Here is a 22,522-nt window from a genome sequence, read left to right on the forward strand (position 1 = left end):
AGATGCAAAGGGATGTGACGATTTTATCGTTTTCGGCATGGTTAGCAATCATCAAGGTGAATCATCAGAGAATACAAATATGGCTGCCACAATGGCCAACTTGAAACCCTATTCACGTTTTCAGAAGCACTAATCCTGAAAATTTGTAAACAAATGAACCTGATTTCTATTATCTGCCTCTTTTGCAAATGAGCAAAGCCAGGATAAACAAATGCTGCATGGTTCGTCAGATTTGTGCCTCTAAAGTCTGTATATTATGTTTCCAGTTCAAAACCGAATTAGCGACATTTTTTCTTTGACTTCCGCTGCTTTTGCCTTGCGTTAAATACAATGTCGGAAGTGGGGCGCTGTATAGAGCACCAGGTGTACCATACAGCGCCCCACTTCCGACATTGTGTTTAACGCAAGGCAAAAGCAGCGGAAGTCGAAGAAAAAATGTCGCTAATTCGGTTTTGAACTAGAAACATAATACTAATTGAAATTGGATATTTTTTTGTTTCACCTTAAGGCGAAACAGGAAGCATTTCATCACTTTTTGGTTTTTGATTTTTTTATTAAATAACGAAGCGTTATTTTCAAAATCGGTACACACACGTAGAGGATGGATTAAGGTATCTTCTGATTTTTTTTTCGTGGTGGAAAATGTTTTTCGTTTTTGCAGAAACCATTTTTGAACTTAATTTCACAAAAAAAATGGTTTTTGAAAAAATGGAAAAAAATTTCAACACGAAAAAAATTCAGAAGATACATTGATCCATCATCCTCTACGTGTGTGTACCGATTTTGAAAATAACGCTTTGTTATTTAATAAAAAAAATCAAAAACCATGTGTACGAAAACCGTTTTTGAAAATATCGTTTCGCTATTTTTTTAAAATCAAAAACTGAAAAAAATAGAAAATGCTTCCAGTTTCGCCTTAAGGGCAAACGTCTTGAAATCCCGCTTCAACAGTGCATTAAATTTTCAGACGCACAAATCTCAAGAAGCAAGCATTTTATTATTCTGCTCTTGCTCACTTGTAGTTAGCTTAAAATAAGAAGCTCAGGCGCGCTGGTTTTGTTTACGAAGAGATTTGTGCCCTCGAAATCGTGAGTAGGTGCCAAAGTCGGCCATTGTGGAGGCCATTTTGGAATTTTAACAAGTCTGTCCTTAAGATATTCATAAATATATTTAAAAAACACTTCGATTAATTTTAAAAGTTTGCATAAAATGAGTTTAATTCTACAGTTTTCCATAATTTGTAAAGAATGAAAAATCACCCATAGACTTTGAGCTTATTATTCAAACATTATTACTTTTTTCACACCCTTTTGCTTCTAACCCACTCAGTATCCATTTACTAAAATCAATAGATTTTATGTCAAGCTAAGTATAATAACAGCTCTATTATTAATCTCAAAAATATACTGTTAACTTATTTTCACCATTAGTGTCGTTGTCGTTGGGTGCCTAAAAATATAAAGTTTTAAATTATTACATACTACACAACTATTGAAGATTTATTTAATTTTTAAATATTTCAACATGTAACATTACGTAAAATTGAATAAGTTTCGTATTTGTTCAATAATGTGGAATTTCAAATAGTGGGTAAGAAAAGTTGCCAAGTTCATAGCTGGATACTTACTTTTTCACCGAGCATGCAGCTCCTCTGGTGCCAGCTTGCGCCACTTTGAGTGGTGGTGGGGTACGAGCAATGAAATCCAGTTTCAGAATTCGTCAGGGAATCCTGTTCCATGTCGCTACTGCGAACAACAGTCTTATGGGGTTGCTGAGCCCGATTGACTATATCTGGAAAAAAATGTAGAAAGGAAATACAAATATCAAAGGGAATAAATATCGTTTTGTTGTTGCATTCCATATTTTATTCATTCTAGAATATGCAACTTTTCATAAAAAATAGCAAAGTCCAAAAAAAAAAAACAAACCAAAATAAAACAAGGGCAAAAACTTCGTGCGACATTGTTCTACAAAACTCTCTGCTTCAAACCGGAGATCTCCGGTGTATAGCTAAGGCCTGAAGTACACAAGGTCAAATATTTGACAAGGAAAGAACTTAAGAAACAACATCAGTTTGACACTTATGGAAATTTGATCCAGTCACACAAGATGTTTGAGCATTGGTTTCTTTTTGGACAAATATTTGACCCTGTGTACTACCGTGACCGCGCCTAATTCCAATCAGCTCCTAATTCCGTTCACACGAATCAAAACACCGAGTATTAGCCGAAATTGTCGCAAACCTATAGCAAATTGATTTTTGTTATTTTCAATTATTATGTCCACGCCAGAATAAAATCAAAAAGTTAATGGGTTTCTTGTGTATTATTGTGAAAATACATTGGATGCCATCAATCATTCGATCGGCCGCCATATTACTTTTTTTCTTTTGCGGACCTGTGGATTGTATCAATTCATATATTTTATGTATTTTCATTGAATTACTAACAAAATCAACCAAACAAACACCAAAGTAGAACAATAAAGGACATATTTTTATTAATTTATCATCAAATCAACTTTTCGAAGAAGACTCATGATGCTAGAAATGAAAAAGGCACATGACCGGAATTAGGATACTACAGGTTGTAATTGTTCCTAATTCCAATCACCATATAAATGCAAAGGAAACTATGAAAAAATCTGCAGTACAATCGAAAGAACCAACTCCAGCATCAGTCAAGACTCTCTGACGATTGATGTCTGGTTCATATCATTTATTGGTAACTTTATCTAGCAAGCATAAATTGTGGTGTCGTAGGTTTGAAGATTTATTGGTCATATATGACGTCAAATCCGACATAAACTAATCATTGACCTGTTTTTATTTTGGCCGCTAAACCCAACATAAACCCAACATTTATGCGATGTGGGCCCAACATTGGATAAAATTTGACCCGACTTTGACGCGACATTCGATACTTTTTCAGTCTGGCGGAATTTTGCACAGATTTTCCAGAAGCTCTCAAAAGCGCAACAACATTAAAACAATACAATGTTATCACTTCAAATTATTATAGAACTAACACATTTTAATAAGTAAATAAATGTATTTTGACATATAAAATATAACTTTAACTATAACAACCTATGACAATATGATTATTTGGTCAAACTGATAATTACTTGGAGTGACCGGAATTAGGAACACAAGTGAACGGAGTTAGGATCATACTGATTGGAATTAGGAACAACAACTTGTTTTTAAAAGTGGCCATTTTCAAAACAAGTGGAGTGTTTGCAACCTTGATTATATTTTTCTAGCAGTATAGAGACATAATGAAACAGCGTTGCACAATTACAGCCATTAAATGCAGAACATGTATTTTCTACAGCTGTTAGACTTAGTTCATCGCCTTAAGTGAACGGAATTGGGTGCAGTCACGGTAACAGCTTAACATTTCACTATTTAACCAATACCAAATTTGGAAAAAAAAGTATCCGTTCCTTCTATGTGTTCGGCTGGCACATGGATATTTGCAATAGAGAAGCAAGGCTCGGAACGATGTGCGGAGGTTTTTTGCAACTACACAGCGAAACAAAAATTAACTATTTGTCTGTCTCAACAGCAAACTGATGTGTCTGCGATGGATTTTAGGCCGCTGAATCGAAACCGGGCTCATATTTGCTCCAACACGTCACAGTCACGTCAACACGTCACAGCTATACCTCTATTTATAGGGTAAAATATACGATTTTGGGCTTTTTAAGCTGCTAGCTACTAAGAATAGAAATATTTTTTTAAGCAATCAGAAGGTAAATTGGTCAAGTAACATGTACATTAACGACTCATGCAAAATATTTCGATAGATAGCGATTTATGTTAGGTACGTTATTTCCCATACAAGTCACCCTCCAAAAGTTGCATGCAAGTTTACTTACTAACATAAAATGCTTATCTATCAAATTTGATTTGGCAAAACGAAATATTTTGCATGAGTCGTTAATTTAGATTTTAATTGACCAGTTTACCCTTTGATTTGATTTTCATGATTAATGGCTTGCAATAAAAAGCCAAAAATCGCATATTTTGCTCTATAAATTGAGATATAGCTCAAAATTTCCACATTCTTGAGCAAATCTGAGCCCGGATTCAGAATCAGCTATCCAAAATCTGCCAAAGACACATGAGTTTGCTCTTGAGACACAAAAATGTGCTATCGATGGTATGCCGCACAGGCCTCCATGTACAATGACCGAATAGAAAGATTGCTGAGTCAGCAAATGCTGACAGACAGAACAATGGTGGTAGCCAGGCGGAAGAAACACTTCAAAATTTCCCTGTACTATAACATGAACGTAGATCTATGAGCAGGTTTTACATAGGGCCTGGGACCATTTGGGCAGGGGCACCTATTTTCGGCACTTTCTACTATAACTCAGTCAATTTTAAACCGATGGACTTGTTTTTTGAAACAATCAGATACATACATGTTTTTTGAAACACAATCAGACAAACATACAGCATGTTCAAAAATTCAAGTCAATCGGATTGAAATTGACTGAGTTATAGAAGCAAGTGCCCAAAATAGCCCCCCCTGCCCAAATAGTCTCAGACCCTAGTTGACGACGACCAGTGATGGAAGCAGTGGAACCATCAATACTGGATGATTTTAAGAACGTCCCAAATGAACTGAAAAACAAGGCTGATCGATATAACAGGACTGATAGCGGTCAATCATGCAAAAAAAACTTATTTTTGTGACCACGAGATGGAAAAAAGTAAAGTGTGGGTCCCGAGATGAACTAGCCTAGGGCTTAAAATCTCGTTAATACAGATAAAAAAATATCTAGAAATAAGCTTTAAACAAGTAAAATGTTTATGGACCCAGGAAAATGTTTATGGACAGCACCTTAAGGAAATACTGAGGAAATGCTAATAGGAACATATGGTGAAATTACTGTAAAAATAAGAAATAGTTATACTACTAAAAACCCTACAGCAATCATTGGAGGAAACTCTGGGAAAATCCCTGAAAAGCAATGTTGCATTTTTTAAAGATTTTCTAGCTGGTTTAATTTTTTTTAGGATTTTTTTTTCTAGGATTTCTCCAGTTATTATCTATCTATCTATCTATATATAAATGAGTTTGAAGTTCCTTTGAGGCAACAAAACTTAAGAACGGGTGAACCGATCAGGATGACTTATGCAGGGTTTGAATCGTAATCATAGTGGCTGTGTTTATATGCAGAAAAAGTTACAAAAATCCACTAGAAAAGTAAACAAACGATCGATCAACGATCAAATCTGACATACATGTCAATAGTTGCTCCTCCGTGATTGATCTGAGCTGGTACCAATTGCACTGAGATCCAAATGAATAAGGGCTGGGTCTCTCCACTTATTCTCAAAGTGCAATTCTAGCAGCCCATGCATTTTGAATCAATAACGGCGCCGGCCACGCCCTTATAGTCAGTTGGGAAAGGAAAGGAATGTTAGAGTGTGCTGGTTGTTGCTACTAAAGGCCGAGAGCACCTCTGCATCCCCACAACCAGCACGGACTGGGGTATTTGTTAGACGGAAAGGATGGGAGATCTGGGAGTCACCGTTGGGTCCGTTAGTGTTCGTAAGGTGATAGATTGTGTGGTGAATAAGGTCAAGCGGCACAGCACGCTTTGGTTGCATAACTTGGAAGGGAGGAAAACGACTTTTTTTTTCAATTCGTTTCTGGTTCTAGCGATGGCTATGAACATATGAATATACATGAGTTGTATATGTAGAGAAAAGAGAAAGTGGATAGAAAGATACAAAGTAGGATGAAAGGGACGGGCCAGGGATTGAACCCATGACCTTCTGCATACGAATCAGAAGCGGTAGCCACTAGACCACCAAGCCCGTCTAAAATCCACTAGAAAAGTAAACAAAATGATAAAGTACTGATTTTTTATGAGCCGGGAACAAATTCAGCCTGATCAAAATTAAATCAATCTAGAGTGGATTTTCACTAGAACTGTCTCTAGAACTACGTGGTGGACCACGTGGCTATTTAATAAAAATGCTTAAAGTCAGAAACTTTTGAGAATAGGGTAAATGTATCAATAGTGGTGCTATTAGTAGCTCCTTGTAGTTAAATAATTGAATAAAATTGATAATACAACAAAATAAAAAGTCTGGAAACGTTAATCGGTAGTTTTTCACTTAAATTTGCTTCACTTAAATAAATAAAAATCATGGTTTATTTCTGTTACTTGTACCCAGGCTTGATAATCCTCCTCGAAATCAAAAGAGTTTAGCAACATGCTCTAGAGCGGTGTTTTGTTTTCGCCTCGTCGCGAGGGAGCGAACGAACCCCAAACAGAGAGGCAATAAAAACTGAGCGAGGAAGAGGGGAACGAAAAAAGAGCCGATGATTATTTCGGGTTTTTGAGTGCGATTTTCGCCTCGAGAGTCTTTCTTTGTATGGGAGTGGAACTCGCGAGAGCTTTTTGAGTGTGAGTGGACGTGAGAAACACAACAAACAATTATGAGTGTTGGACGAACTCCTCGCTGCGCGGCCAGCTCGCGCTCGGCGCTGTTGAGGATTTGCGTTGTGATTTCTGAGTTTTATTTTCACTCCTCAGCAAATCGCCAAAATCGCTTCCTCATTTTCTCGCGAGGGAGTTTCTGTCAAGCCTGCTTGTACCAACTATAGGTACACGGTTTCTATTATGGAGGTAAAATTTAACATTGGTTCCTATAGTGGCGCATCCCATTAAATTCTTATGGGACCCACCACTATAGGAGCACTACCATTACTATTAGGTGCAAAAGAGCAAAAAAAAAAAAGGAAAATAATTGTGTAAAATAAGTTTTTCGTCAAATCCTGAACACAAAATTGAATTAACCCTCTAATACCCAAATTTTTGATTTTGGTCTAAATATCATTTTTCGTCATCTAAAATCGATTTAAACATGTTTTGGAAGATGATTTTTTTTTAATTCTCGATTTCGTGAATTTCAGTTTTTGATTTTTCTAATTTTTATTTTTGAACATCCCCACAGTTTTATATTTTTCCTGGAAGCCTATTTGGAGTACGGATTTTTTGAGATGAAAACATTTTGAGATTTTATGATTATTGTTGAAATATTTTTATTTTTATTTTTTTTCATAGAAATATTTATTTTCCGTGTATTTTAAGGAAAATAATTTTAGAGTGTATTCGATTCCCTTAAACTATAAAACTAGGATAGAATGATTTGGGAAAAAAATTAAAATATGTTAATTGTAGCCATTCAATACAAAATAAACAATGGCTTCTAGAAGGTGGCTAAAACATCTATTTTTCAAAGATTTTTAAAAAATATAAATATGCTTTAAAATACACCAAAAACTATTTTGTTTGTATATCACAAAATAGTTTTTGGATAGATGACAATCCTTAATATCAGCCAAAAATATAAAAGTTTTGATTTTCCACGAAACAAAATTTACAAAAATGCTCAAACTACACCCCGTCTAAAGGCGGGATTGGGTATTAGAGGGTTAATGTTATTAATTGGGGATGTTGCATCTATTACAAATGCCATTTGCAAGCTTCTTGGTTGGAATAGTACTAAATTGTCACTACCATCACTATGGGTACTACCTCCACTAAGGGAGCTTTTACCCTATTCGTTAGTAATTTCTTTTGATATTTCTGCAGGAATTTTTGATAGAAAATTTTCAGGCAAATTACTTGAACATTTTCAAGATGAATAGATTTTAAGTGTTATGGTAGATGTTATTTTTTATATTATATAATGGATATTATATGTTAAGATCATTTATAAAGATGGGAGAGTGCTAGCATGTTTTTCTGAAGTTTATTGCTACGACAATAAACTACATAAATGTTACTAAGCTGGTTTATTTCAAAACTTTGTAGATTAATTTTGTATTGAATTATTACTGAAAAATATTACCAAAGAACCAAAGACTCTAGTATAAAAGAAATACAAAAATGGCTTAAATGTTACATGTTAGATTATCAGATTATCAGAAGGCCGGCTCCAGAGGCACGTTATCCTCCATTTGGGACATTTGTGCCATGTAAGATTAACAAAACAAAGTTCGTCGAAGGCATTCGTCTATCGCCGCTTGGTAGATAAAAATAAGGCAATCTCACACAACAAACTTATGGTGCGAATCAGAGTAATATCATATACACTAAAAAAAACACTAATTCTGCGAGGGCTGAATTCTAGGGGCAAATATGTACACGCCAAATTCACGAAAATCGCGAAATCCGCGCGGTTGTAGCAACCCTGATTGAACGCAAAGATTTTTTTTTTAATTTCTGAATTTTAACATAGGCTAATTCTTCACAAGTCAAAAGGAGACCCTTCTGAAGTTAATGTAAGCACATCAGGTCGAGCTCAGGGCCCCGGGCCCCCACATTTTAGGGGCCCTACAAAACCTTTTTTTTGGTTGCTCACATCAACTTTATTTTTCATATTGCTCAACTACTGTTCGAAAATAAAGAAAGAAAAAAATACGCTCATTTCTCCAAGGCCCCCACATCCGCTCGGGCCCCGGGTCCCCACAACCCTTGATCCGGGCCTGCCTACAAGAAAGGGCGCAAGCTAATGTGTTTCAATTACAGAATCGTATTTATATGCGCAGTCTTAATGTAATTACATACGGTAGAGAACAACATGTGGAATACTCTACAAGTCTACAGATATTATGCTAGGGATAGGGTTAAAAAACTTACCTCTTATCGTTGTGGTGTATGAGTCTTGATCCCTCTCGAGGCTGGCAGCAATGATGGTCGAAGCGCTGGCGCTTATCGAACTATTTGAGCCCCGGGTATTTGCTGTTATAATCCCGATGTTGGACGTTTTATTGGTAGCTTTACTCCTACTGATCAACATGGGAACATTCCTGTTAGTCCTGTTGACGGATGATCTGCAGAAGTACGTCAGCACTGCCAGACATGCCAGGACACAAAGCACAGTTACGCCCGTCAAAGCGCCTATCGTAGTAGTCGTCCACTTGATAGGCGATTCATTTACTTCGTCGAATTCGATCGAGAGGGGCACGCTAGTTGATTTTGGTGGAAACCCTGTATCCGTTGCAATCAGATGGAGTTTGAAACTCATTTTGTCAGGTACGTCGTACTTCAACCAAACAGTTCCTCCAGAATCTATATAAAACAAATTGGCATGATCGCCTCGCAAGGAATAAGTGATCTTATCTCTAACATCTCCATCAGCAGCTTCAACTTTTCCTAACGCTAAGGGAGTAGAAAAATTACGATTCCTAACTTTAAACGTATAGTGTGGTTTTCTGAATCGAGGTTCCCAGTCGTTAACGTCTAGAACTTCTACAAGCACTTCCGCGTATTCTTTGTTACTGCCATCATTTAGTTCTACGGTAAATTTGTGAGTAGGCTGCGTTTCATAGTCTAACCATCTGCTAAGTTTAACATCACCGTTCCTATCGATTGAGAACCAATACAACTCGGTATCGTTTAGAATTCTAAGATTTACATTCCATGCCATGCTTCCTTTGATAAGTTTCAAAATAGTATTGCCTGGGTTATAATTCTCCTTTATCTTAAGTCTGTATATCGAATGCATGAAACTTACTTTATCAATTGTGCTGACAGCAGTAGATTGCAACTGTGACAATATTACTGTACTCAGCGCATAACGATCATTGTTATCCAACTGTGTAGCTTTCACTACCAAAGTAATGGGATTCGATATGTTTAACTGTTTTGTTAATCTTAACGCTGCTGTTTTAGAATCAATAGTAAAATACGTAGAATGTGAAGATGGGACTATGGAGTATGTTAACGAAGCGTTCAAGCCAGAATCTTGATCAATTGCTTTTATAGGTTCTGTATGAAATTTGATTTCCGAAGGGACTACATTCCCTTGAAATGTTCCGTGGTATACGTCTTGAAAGAATTTTGGATTTTGATCATCTGCATCGAGCACAAAAATGGTTAGCGTGGTGTCGGAATATTTTGGCGGAACACCTTGGTCTTGAGCGCGTAAAACAACCGTAAAGTTCCTGAGAGTTTCATAATCTAGTTCGTGCTTCAGTACAAGTGTCCCTTCCAAGGGAGAAATGAAAGCTACGTATTTGGATTGTGGTCCGGGGAGCACTTGATACTCAATCGTGGAGTATGGCCCCGGTTGGTCCATGTCGAGAGCTCGAATACCCTGCAAAATTCTACGGAAAGCAATGTTAATGACAATCATCCGTTACACAATTGGCCTAGAAAGTCTTACACATCCACTGTTTTGTTAACAGTATAGCATCACAGATAGTTGATTTGTTACAAGTAGTACATATTACCCTCGCCTATGTGAACGATCATTTAAAACATTTTCATTTAGATCCACAGCATACCCTGTCCAGTCCACCCAACCTCTGTCTTTGAGAGCTTTCAATTGTTGTAGCAGTTTGGGACATCGGCAGAAACAGCTCCGTAACCAGTAAAGAAAATGAGAAACTTACCGAGGAGCTGGCGCTCCCGTTCACTGCGCCTCAGCAACGGTTGACCCTCATCCTCGGATTCGTGCTGTTCTAGTTGCGAAGGGAAGCGCTCCGGTGTTACAGTCTTGTTAGTCGCATCGTAATCTTGAACAGCCGATTTGATTTCAGCATCTTAGGTGCCGGCCAGAGTGGATGCGCCACGCGGCGCGGCGCGGAAATTTGCACGCAAGGGAATAACAATCAATAAGAAGGAGCTGTCAAATCGTAAGGGATATCCGCGTCGCATCGCGTGACGCGTCCATTCTGGCCATACCCTTATTCGATTTCCTCGCGACGGTTGGGATTGCCATCCTCAGTATCACCTTCCCCTTCTTGCTCCGGAGGGAAACACACCACCAGCGGAGAATTCTTGTCAGGACATTTCTGGTACGGAAAGTCATTCGTCGCAATTCACATCACGAGCAATGGTTATCTTCCTTGCGGCGAGATCTTACAATCGATAGCCATTTGGAACATATCCAACCATCATGGTCTCCCGGTTCCTCGCGTCGAGTTTCTTGCGCTGCTGTTTTGGTTTCCAGGCGTAGGCTTTACACACGTAGTTTCTTCAAGCACGGTTTACTCCCATACCAGCACTCAGCAGGGGTTACCGTCTTGGGCAGGGCTGCCGTCGGGCTCCAATTGATGAGGTTAACAGCGGTGAGGACTGCTTCGGGCCACATCATCTGGGGAATGCTCGACTCGACCAGCATGGATCGGACCCTTTCGACCAATGTTCGGTTACACCTTTACGCAACGCCATTCTTCTGTAGCGTGTATCCTACCGTCGGTTCAATTTGGATGCCATTTCTAGTCACATTTGCCATACTCACCTTGGTCCTTGGTCCGCCCTCAAACTTGAAATTTTCAAGCTTAACTTCGCCGATGCTATGGCTTCATATTCTTGAAACATGCTAAATATAACGGACTTCCTCCGCATCATGTACAGCACCACAAAGTGAGTAATACTCACTGAGTATGGTCATCGATGAAGCTCACCAGGACTAGTCCCAAACAGGGAAATCGATGGGACCACGACCGAACACGTTTCCAGGGGCCTGGTCGCTTGATCGCGAGATCCGCTGAAAGGGTCGCGGCATTGCTTCCCTAGCATACACGCGTCGCAGAAGCCATCGCCTTCATTCCTTGCTCGCTCAAATGTCCAAGCCACCTGTACCAGAGCTCATCTGTCTCCGTCATGCACAAATTCACGGTTGGGCATTCCAGATCGATCTCCAGCTCGTACAGTCCACCCCTCAGTTGGGCGGTGGCGATAACTTCCCCGTCTTTCTTCAATATTGTGACTTTGTCGACGAAGTTTACCAGCACGCCGGCCATGACGAGCTTCTTTACGGACATGAAATTGTCGCGCAACTCCGGGATGTACAGTATAGACATTATAGATTCCATAGACTCGCGGAGACATGGTTGAGCAATACGATTTTAGTGTGTTTTACCGTGAATTTAATAGAGTGTACCGAGCGGATGTGACGTCACACATTCCATTGTCACTATTGACCTCGTGACGTCATGCTCGTTTGGCTACACGAACTGACAGACCGTTTGACTACAGTTGTCTTCGCCTCCGCGAGTCTATGGAATCTATAGTGTCTATAATGTACAGTACTTCTTTCATGTGCAACGGGAATTGTTTGTTGCTGTTGCCATGGAGCTCACCAACCGTTTTCGCAAGAAGAGATTGGCCTTCCTTGGCAACGTTAACCCTTATGTGGCCAACAGGGTACCCGGGTACCCAGCGCCCATTTTAAAATCACGGTGTAGAAAAAAGCAAAAAAGTTTATCGGACACATAACGGTTAATAACAATCGGCTTCTTCTGCTTCCGAACCACCGAAAACGCTTTGCTGTCGTTGATGAGGTTGATGTTGCCCCTTCGTTCAGCTTCAGTCGGTTGAGCTGCTTCCGGACCAGGTGCTGCGACTTGGTTACGAGCGTCGCTTCGAGGGCTGCCCACATTTCCATGGCTGCAGATTTCTCCCGGATGACCTCCAAACATTCGATGGCCAGGAAACTCACTATTAACGCCTCCGCCTTCCGATCCGCTTCTACGAACTTAACCTACTCCGCCGCGACTTCTGGAGCATTCTCAGTAAATTCTTCAAAACCCTCTGACCTAATCCTGGTGCCGTTGGAAAACCGGTCCGCCCTTGAACTGCAGAATTCCGCTCGCAGTGTTCACCGTAGTGCCCATAACCTTTTTATAAGTGAAGCAAGGCAGAGCTTCAAATATTAGGTTTAGTTATTCAAAGAACAGTTTCAGACTAATCGTTAGGAAAAAATAACAATCTTAGTTTATAAGGAGTAGCTAGGGAAATCCCAATCGACGCCAAGGAGAAGCAGCTGAGGGCAATGAGATTCACAGAGTCATCAAAATGCTTGGTGTCCGGTGCGGTGGGATCCCTCAAGTGACGATTTCCTGTTCCACGTGAAACCGATAGGCGATGGTTCCGGAATCCACATGAAGAGGATGGTGTTGTCGAATATGTCAAAATTGTTCGATCCTCATGGTCTGCTGGCGCCAATAATACTGATTGCCAAACTCGTAATGCAACAACAACAACTATGGCAGCAGAACGTGGAATGGGATGAAGCGATTCCGAACGAGCAACTACGAACGTGGAACCTATTCAGTTCCAAGTTTTCATCTTTGAATTCTCTGCGGATCAATCGACAGATGATTGATGATGCGGATGCTGTCGAGCTGCATGCATACGCTGACGCATCCAAGGTATGGGTGTTGCTGAGATGCGATTGCGGCAAGTCACGGGTTGCCCCAATGAAGGAGATTCAACGTGACATCAAAGTGGATGCCACACCTGATGAGATGACGATCCCGGAGCTGTGTGCTGCATAGCTGTTAGCCGATAAGTTCATTAACGACTGATGGATTCCTGGTAGCGCTACACCGATTTGTTAGCAGACGGAGAAATCCAACCGAATTCTCCGATAACGGAAAGAGTTTTCGTGCAGCAGACCGAGAACATTCCGAACTTTTCGAGCTGCTGCAGTCTCAACTTCACAACGATAATGTGAGCGAGTTCTGCCAGCCGAGGGAAATCAAGTGGAGTTTCAATCTGCCCAATGTGGCATTTCGGCAAAAATCTAAACCTTGATAGTTCTGCATAAATTTGACTAAGTTTTTCCATATGAATTTCAAGCTATTTTAGTGCCCCTTAGGCTTAATATATTTCGCTCGAATTTTGACCATAGCTCCTTGGAGTCCATGATTTTCATACAAGTGTGGGTCAATGATATCGACTGATGTGAGAGATTTAGCTACTTTTCTCGGCGCTACAGTCTTGGGAAATCGAAATGACTGTTTTTGATTTGTCCCGACGTTTCGACTCTATTTAGAAATAGAGTCTAAACGTCAGGACAAATCTAACAGTCTAACCTAGAGTCTAACATCTAACAGTCGTTTTGATTCCGCAAGACTGCAGCGTCAATAAAAATAGGTAAAACCTTATGATATCGATTGTCGATTTTGTGCTCGCTATCATCAGAAAAAGAAAATCCAAATCTGGTAGATAGGGCTATTTGTTATAAATTCTTTAACCTTCCGATAGTTGCGCGGATCCATGCTGATGATGTGCACAATGATCGATTTTTTTTTCAACGTGTAGTACACAATTAAATAAAACAGCGCGGCTACTGAAGGGTTAAAGATATCCAGAAGAAAATTCTCCAACAGTACACTATTTTTACAGGGATTATGGAAAATCGGATTAAGAATTCTATTCAATAATACTCACCTTGTGCCGACAATTGTTACTTCTGATATATTGACAACGTAGGGCGCGCCAATCCATGCCGGAGAATTATCGTTAACGTCCGTAACACGTATATTCACCGGTATGAGGAAGCTCTGAAAGAGAAGTTTTCATGAAAAGTTCAGATTCAACCCGAGACTTGAAAATAAGCAGTCAGTGGTAATTGACATTCTATCAGCGTAGCAGCCTCTGATGGAAATCAAAAGCTAATTTACGATATTAATGTAATCCTTTTGTAATCACTTTTAGAATCCTTGAAAAAGGTGTAAATACATCGAAACGTCGGACATTGAAGCACATTAGCTTGTGATTTCCATAAGAGATAAAATATCATTGGCAGTTTTCCTCAGTCGAAAATAAGACAGTTTTCCTCACTTGAAAATAAAATAAGAAGACACAGAAAGTTGATTAATTGGCAAATTGAATGAGATGAAATTGTGAAACAACGAACCCACGACTCCGTATTCGCTAGACCAGTGCTTTAACGAATAGAAAGCCAAACTGATTCCGAGCCCACACCACGAACAGTCCTATTTTCACAATTCCATCTATCTTTCGGCATAAATGCTAACCTCTCAACACGCTCGCGGTTGTGCCTTCTAATTATACAAGCAAGAGCGAATTGTTTTTATAGTACCGAGACTTAAGCCTGGAACACATAGCGTCCGTTCCGTCGAGGTTTGCGTTTTTTTGACAGTTTTTCCATGGGAAATGTGTCAAACTACTGTCACGCACACGCAAACGTATGCATTGTGTGGGGCACTTTACTCTCGCACTCCGCATACCTAGGACCCGAACCGTTGCCAGTGTAGTATTGCGCAGTTCCCACCCAACTGGACCCCTTTCGCAGTTATTATAAGTGCGGGATCGTGAATAAAACTGCGATTTTGCATCGAATCGTTTCGGTGTCTTCTGCGCACTTATTCAGCACTTTGTAATGCATAAGTGCGCAGAAGACACCGACACGATGCGATGCAAAATCGCAGTTTTATTCACGATCCCGCACTTATACTAACTGCGAAAAGGGTCCAGTGGGGTGGGAAATGCGCAATATGCGTCGAGAGCTCGGTTCGGTCGCAGACTCAAGTGACCAACTGCGCCGATGAAACGGCGAAACACATGTTTATGTTGCCCTTTACACTACAAGCTTGTTCCATTTGCTGGTACGACTCAACGTACTGGGAAAAATTTGAAAATTAGAAGACACAGAATGTTGATTAACCTTCTGGCAGTCGCGCGGTTGGAAGCCACCGCCAGCACCACGCTATAGGACACAATTGATGAAGTACTAGAATTGAAGTAATGAGCTGAATTGTATGATGAGAAGGTCAATTATCCGTTTCTGCAATGCAATAGTGAAAAAAGCGAGGGTATTATGATTATATTGCAAGAAATGAAGAAAACAACAACACGTTAACCGGGGTCAAATTGAGAAGCGGGGTGAAATTTATCAATCAGGGACTACATTGTAATTCCATTCTAGCTTCTATACGTCGTTATGATCATAAAGATTTTTTGTAGAACCTTTATTGTGATGTTTTGTAGCTATTCTAGACAAGAATCAGTTAGTTAACTATTGTATTTTGTTTAAAATGTAATTTAATGTGACTGAACTCGCTTATTTCATAGAAAATTGCCTACCTTCAGGCGTTTAAAAGTAAATTTCAAAAGTTAATTTAGCCTTTTAAGACGAAACTGGAAGCATTTCCTCACTTTTTGGTTTTTGATTTTTTATTAAATAACGAAGCAATATTTTCAAAATCGGGTTTCGTACACATGTAGAGTATCGATCAGGATATCTTTCGATTTTTTTTGTTGTGGAAAGTGTTTACGTTTTGGCAGAAACCATTTTTCAACAAAATTTCACAAAAAATGGTTTCTGCAAAAATGGAAAACATTTTCCACCACAAAAAAAAAAATCAGAAGATTCCTTGATCCATACTCTACATGTGTACGAAAACCGATTTTGAAAATATTGCTTCGTTATTTAATGAAAAATCAAAAACCAAAAAAATAATAAAAAATGCTTCCAGTTTCGCCTTGACAGCCTAATTCATAAGTTGGAAGAGTTTTGACACGTTATTCGTGTTCAGAAGGCCACAATTAAGTAGATAAGGCAATTTTGACTGATGTTTAATTGTATGCTGATCAATTTTACCCCAAAATGATATTTTCATTTTTTGGGGTTTGAAGTTATTCAACTTTATGTCAAAATTTATTGAACCAAAATAGAGTCATGTAGTTTTATAGAGGTCCAACCAGTACTGATTTTTCAGAAATTCGTTTCACAATATTTGGATTGGTACTCACGTTATCAGCCAAAGTTGTTTTAAAGTGATCAATTTGACCCCGGTTTACGGTATCCAAAGTTTTGCTCACAGCATCAAATTAGGCAAGGATTCATAATACCCACGCTTTTTTCACTGTTACATTTTAGAAACGGAGAATTGACCTTCTCATTATACACAAATTCAGCTCATTATGTACTTCAATTCTACTACTTCACCATTTGTGTCCTATAGGGCGGAATCAGTGAAGTACTAGATTGAAAGCAGTCTTCATTTGGATTTTTGTTTGGTGAGATGATCAATTCTTTATTTCTGCAATGAAATGGTGCAAACAGTGTGAGTATTATGATTTCTTGCCTAATTTAATGCTGTTTGAGCAAAAGTTTGGGTAACTGTTTTGTTGTTTGTTGTTTTGTTGGCCAAAGTCTATGCTCCATACAAATTTTATTTTTTTTTATGTGCAAAAGTCTACGAGAGGTATGGAGGGTTCTGAGATGGCAAACATTTGGTCTACGTGGTTTATGAACAGCTCCTTATTTATTCCTTGCAACTTCAGCTGCACAGTTTGATGCTCAATCAGCATCAAAGGGATCATAATACACACACCATTTCTTTGCAGAAATGGAGAATTGATCATCTCACCATACAAAAATCCAGCTCAATACTTTCAATCTAGTAGGTATTTCACTGATTGCGTCCTATTGCTGCTGAGTACAAAAAGCGAAAATTTTTCAGCCTGTTGTACAAAATGGGCCTTTTCATTTGACGTCTAAAATCAGCTTATTTTGGGGACCGTTGACAGTTCTCCTATGAAAATGACAGTTCAGCGTTTGTGCCTTTGTTCGGCAGTTGTAAACAGTGGCATACACGGACCTGTCAACTGAAAAGGCCTATACAACAGCGCGATCGCTCTAGGGTTAATAGGAAGCAATCGGTGCCGTAATTCTGCAAAGTGACGTAAGCGCCAAAGAGTATTTTTTTCAGAACGAAGCTTTTCTTGAAATTGGATGTCTGTTGGATATGTGCACCCATTTTAAAAATCTAATCTGTACAAAACATGCGTAGTTCATGGCAAAATATGGCCAACGTTGCATTTTTAGTGAAAATATCGTTCTGCTTGAGTTATGTTACCAACGTCACTTTGTTGTGGAATCAGCCATTTTTTTTTCACTGATTCCACAACGAAGTGACGTATGTCCATCCGATGCATCTGAGTAAGCGGGAATTTGACACTGGATAGTTTTTGGCTATCAGTCAAATATTGACTTCCCTTTTTGGTATTTCTTACAACATAATCGACTGATCAAAAGGATCTGCACTGCGATTTCTGTAATTTGGGCAGTCGGCGGTCAATACGGATGGATCTTGGGAAGCAGCAGTGGGGATGTTATTATTACAACGCGCTGCGCGAACGGTTTGAGCCTCATGAGGACTGCGGCTTGGGCAGCCCGGACGGGCTGAGCCTCAGCCGGGCTCCGGGGTTCTATTCCTTTGTAACGATATTGCTTCTCACTGGTCGCCCTTCTGAGCCACGGTACGATGCAGTGGGCAGCACGCCATAATAACGCCATTGATATATCTATTACATCAACAATACAATCGTCTCAATATCAGTTTCAATGGAAATTCCCTATTTTGTGGGTGTGCCGAAATATCCAGAAACCATTAATTAAACGCTTTGGATCATGGAATGGACATGGAATACCATTCTCTTGTCATTAATTTCTTCTTTCGAAAAAAAAGTTGAAGTTGCAACCAAATGTTTACTTCTGTGTATATTCCAAATGGTCACTTCTGCGGATGTTCCGGAGAACACCCTAGTGGCCAGATTGCATCTAAAAGAATCTTGGTAAAGATCGAGCTACGAAACATCCTAATGCCACTAAAGCAGGATCGTTTTCTCGTCACCACAACATTTGAGTTCGTAAGGATTGCACATACGTCATATTGTTGTGGAAATGGCGCTTACGTCACTTTGTTTTATTGACTTTATAAGGTCATTTGAGGTTATTTATTTGAATTTATTATATTATTAGAAAGAGTTTTCTAGTCTTTATCGATTAAGCAAATAAAACTAAAATCAAAATTTTGGCGCTTACGTCACTTTGCAGAATTACGGCAGTGAAGTACTAGATTGAAATTAGTGAGCTGGATTTTTGTATGGTGAGATGACCAGTTCTTCATTTCTGTAATTTAATGGTGCAAACAGTGTGGGTATTATGATTTCTTGCCTAATTTTATGCTCATGCTCTAACACTCACGATGTTTGCATCATTTCATTGCAGAAATGAAGGGTTGATCATTTCACTATACAAAAATTCAGCTCACTATTTTCAATCTAGTATTTCACTGGTTGCGTCCTATTGGAAAATTGAGAGATGAAATTGTGAGAAAAAAAAATCATCTCTCAATTTGTCAAATAATCAACATTCTGTACCTTTAATTATCAAGTTTTTCCCAGTACGTTGAGTCGTACTAGCAAATTGGTACAAACCTAAAAAGGGCAATACAAACATGTCAAACCGAGATGTCTTTTGAATTAAGCATTAAAATCTCACCGGATCGTTGCTCATTCTGCGATCGCAAATGACGTTTACGTAGACGGATGCTGGACCTTCCACACCTTCCTTGTCTAGAGGCTTACTCAGGATGATATTCTTGGACAGCGGCGCTATGGAGATCGGCGAATCTTTCTCGCGCAGTGACAGTGAAATATCTGTTTTTGGATCTCCGTTGATACCCAAGGTACCCAGCACGGATCCGACGGCAGCATCTTCGCTCGCTAGAAAATTCTCAGCCGAGCCTCCTTCGGCCAAGTAGCATCGCGAGTCGATCAGATGGATTTGTGCTACATAGAGAACAAAATATCAGCCAATTAAACTAATAATCTAGTATGATAACTAACCAAACTTACCTTTAACAAAACACAAGCTAATTATAATAAATGCACCTGGTTTCCACATGTCAACGAATTGTATAGTGGTCTAAAATAAAAAAATAGAAAAAAAACCGTGGGGTGCCTTAACTTCGTGCTTGACCAAATTTCGCTAATTGATAAGATTTGGAGATCATAATTATAGAACCAATTTGCAATTGGCCAAATTTTACTCAAGCTTTTATATATAAAGTGAAATATATCAATTAGTTCTTAGATTAGGGCATCTGGGGTAATACGCACTGTCGAGGCAAAACTCACCCCCTTTGTTTTTCAGGGATTATCGGTTTTAGAGCTTTGAAACCTTATCAGTCTAATAGAACATCTTAATAAATGAGCATCTGGAAAATTTTACATATCTGCGTTACGTAATTAGTGAGAAAAATGAATAAAATTGAAAAGCACGATTCTGATGTAATTTTTCCGATCGTTTGTCGAATGATTTGATGGTGAAAACCGACCAAACATCTAACGCTGTTGTGTTTATTCAGTTCATTGAGGGCAATGCTAAGCATAGGAAAAATAACTTAAACAGTAATCTACGTAAATTATATGTTTTAAACTATTTTATTTTTTGCTATTGATTGGGGCAATATGCACTCCATTGGTTGGGGCAAAACGCACCTATAGAAAACAAGCTGTAATAATATCTATGAGTGCTCTGTAAGTAATCGCAAACAAAATTGAGCTATTGTTTGTCTTAAAACCTCATAAAACATGCATTTTGTCTAAGAAGTAAAAAGATTTCTAAACTCGACGGTGCATCTTGCCTCAATGTTGTAATGCGTCTTGCCCCTTTGTTTGAGTGCATCCTGCCCCATTGTTGTAGTGCATTTTACCCCGAGCAAGGGTGCATACTGCCCCGCGTAAACATACGAAGCCGTAATGTTAGTCTTTACAAAAAACGTTATTTTCAAGAGCTGAACTGTATTAAGGCTGAAATTTGGTTTGGTTTCTCTTAGAATGAAAGTATATGCAATGAATGCATGCATTAAACCAATAAATTATTGCCTTTTTATATGCCTTTGGACGCATCTTCCTTAAGTGGTGCGTATTACCCCAGAAACCCCTATGATCTCTAAGTTTTATCAGTTGGCGAAACTTGGAACCGCATGAAATTTGGGCACCCACGGTAATTGGAGCCAAATTTAATTATTTTTTGCCATGGTTGAACTACCTATTTGAACGTACTTTGAATAATAATTAACACACTCCGTAATCCAGAAATTTAATTGATTGTAGGATTAAATTTAAGTTTACATTTAATTAAAGAAAGATATGATTTAATCAACACGTGCCAAACTATTACGCCTTGGCAAGCGTTTTTGAAAATCATCCCTTCATTCATTCAGCATACTACCGATCCCTCTTATATTTCCAGTTTTTTGAAATGTTGTCTCAGTCATTCCAGGTCTTGTTTACCTTACTTTCACTGTTTTAACGAAATATACACATTTCTTCACTCAGGCATGTATGTGTGTGTCATTGCAGCAAGTGTTTTGCTCAACTCTTTTTCCTGGGATTTGCGATATGGTTGATGTACCAGAACAAAACTATTAAAATCGATGTAACTGTTGATGCTAGCTGTAACTGAACATTTTACTTTCCTTTCAAACTGAAATATGCTTTAAATGTTGATACCAAAAAGATCAAATATTGTGATTTAAACGTAAAAAACTAGCTAATTCCAAAAAGTTAATCAATCGGAACATTTTCACTGGCGTGGATTTAAACATGCATTGACACTGATATCTTTCGACACATTGAACACTGTTTTCGACCTAAATAATATCAATAACATTAAATCTCACCTAAGTTAAGCCATTTCACAACGAAAACTATTGATTTGATTGATATTGCTGAAAATTACAAGAATTGTACTTATGAACAACTTTCGTTGATTGCTTCAGTCGTTTTGTCCTGCGCTAGCTTAATGTCAAGAAAGCTAACGAAAAAGGTGAATAACATGCAACACCTGTGGCGTTTGTTTACGGCAAAATGCAGGTGAGTAGATACCATGTATGAACAGTGAAAAAGTCGACATTTCCTCACTGTCTATGGTCCGTTGAGCTTTTGCTGATTATCGCGATATGGTGTGGTATTCACTATATAAAAAAAATGCCTCGCAAGCATTATATGGAAGGAAGCTTTATTCTGCCTCGTGAATTTAGAAATAAATCAAGTGTCGCAATTATACAAGGTATTTATTTATATTTCATAATTGTACATACAGATATAGAATCTATATATATATAAATGAATTTCTGTCTATCTGTCTAACACTTATGGATTCGGAAACTACTGAACCGATCGGGGTGAAATTATGTATGCTAGAGCTTTTGGGGCTGGGGAAAATTCTTAGCATAGTGTGAGAAACTTGAAAATGTTGAACATAAGGATCTCAACAACGTCCACGAGTCAGAGGCCGTTTTTAAAGGCTGTAATTATCGTAAAATTGCTCTCAGTCACATTCAATCATTTTTTTTCTTAGAAAGTCTACTGTCTTTGCAATAATTATGAGACACTAGCTGTCCCGGCAAACGTTGTCTTGCCGTCTTGGGGTGGTTTGACAACTGTTAGCTCAGAATAGCGCCGCACTCTAGATTGGTTTTATTTCGATCATGTGTTGATTTCCATCCCAGCTCATAAAAAATCAGTACTTTATCAATTTTCTTATTTTTCTAGATAATTTTGGTAACTTTTCTACATATAAACACAGCCGCCGTGAATATGAACCGAACCGTGCAAAAATCAAGCCGATCGGGTCAGCCGTTTGTGAGTTTTGTTGCCTCAAAGGGACTTCAAACTCATTTTTATATATATAGATTTACTGAAAATTGTAGTGTACGACAAATAAAAATTTTCAGAAAATAATATGTATGATGCATCAAACTGTTTTAAGTACTACATATTTGTGTCTATTATAAGCGTAGGTTTATAAGCCTTCATTAGCAAAAAATTATTTTCAATTTTTTTTTTCAATCAGTGTGAAGTTATTAGCTGATCTGTCTTATACATGGCTTTTGAAATATGTAACTTTTTTATTTTTTGGTTACTAAGC

General features: G+C 38.6%; 1 protein-coding gene across 2 annotated transcripts; it reads right to left on the reverse strand.

Moving 5' to 3' along the window:
* Positions 1-1,186: 1,186 nt before the first annotated feature.
* On the reverse strand, positions 1,187-21,416 carry LOC109416622 (protocadherin Fat 4). 2 transcript variants are annotated; one of them, XM_062858685.1, is made up of 7 exons: positions 21,273-21,416; positions 19,441-19,510; positions 19,085-19,374; positions 14,221-14,333; positions 8,674-10,142; positions 1,628-1,791; positions 1,187-1,449 (listed from the first exon to the last, which is right to left on the reverse strand). In XM_062858685.1, the coding sequence occupies exons 2-7, from the start codon at positions 19,487-19,489 to the stop codon at positions 1,396-1,398; spliced, it is 2,139 nt and encodes a 712-aa protein (XP_062714669.1). In that variant the 5' UTR covers positions 19,490-19,510; positions 21,273-21,416; the 3' UTR covers positions 1,187-1,395. The 2 variants fall into 2 exon arrangements, with proteins under 2 accessions (XP_062714669.1, XP_062714670.1); XM_062858686.1 differs by lacking the exon at positions 21,273-21,416 and adding an exon at positions 20,653-21,263.
* Between the last annotated feature and the right edge of the window lie 1,106 nt (positions 21,417-22,522).

Source organism: Aedes albopictus, chromosome 3 (genome assembly GCF_035046485.1).
Source record: "Aedes albopictus strain Foshan chromosome 3, AalbF5, whole genome shotgun sequence".
Taxonomy (NCBI): domain Eukaryota; kingdom Metazoa; phylum Arthropoda; class Insecta; order Diptera; family Culicidae; genus Aedes; species Aedes albopictus.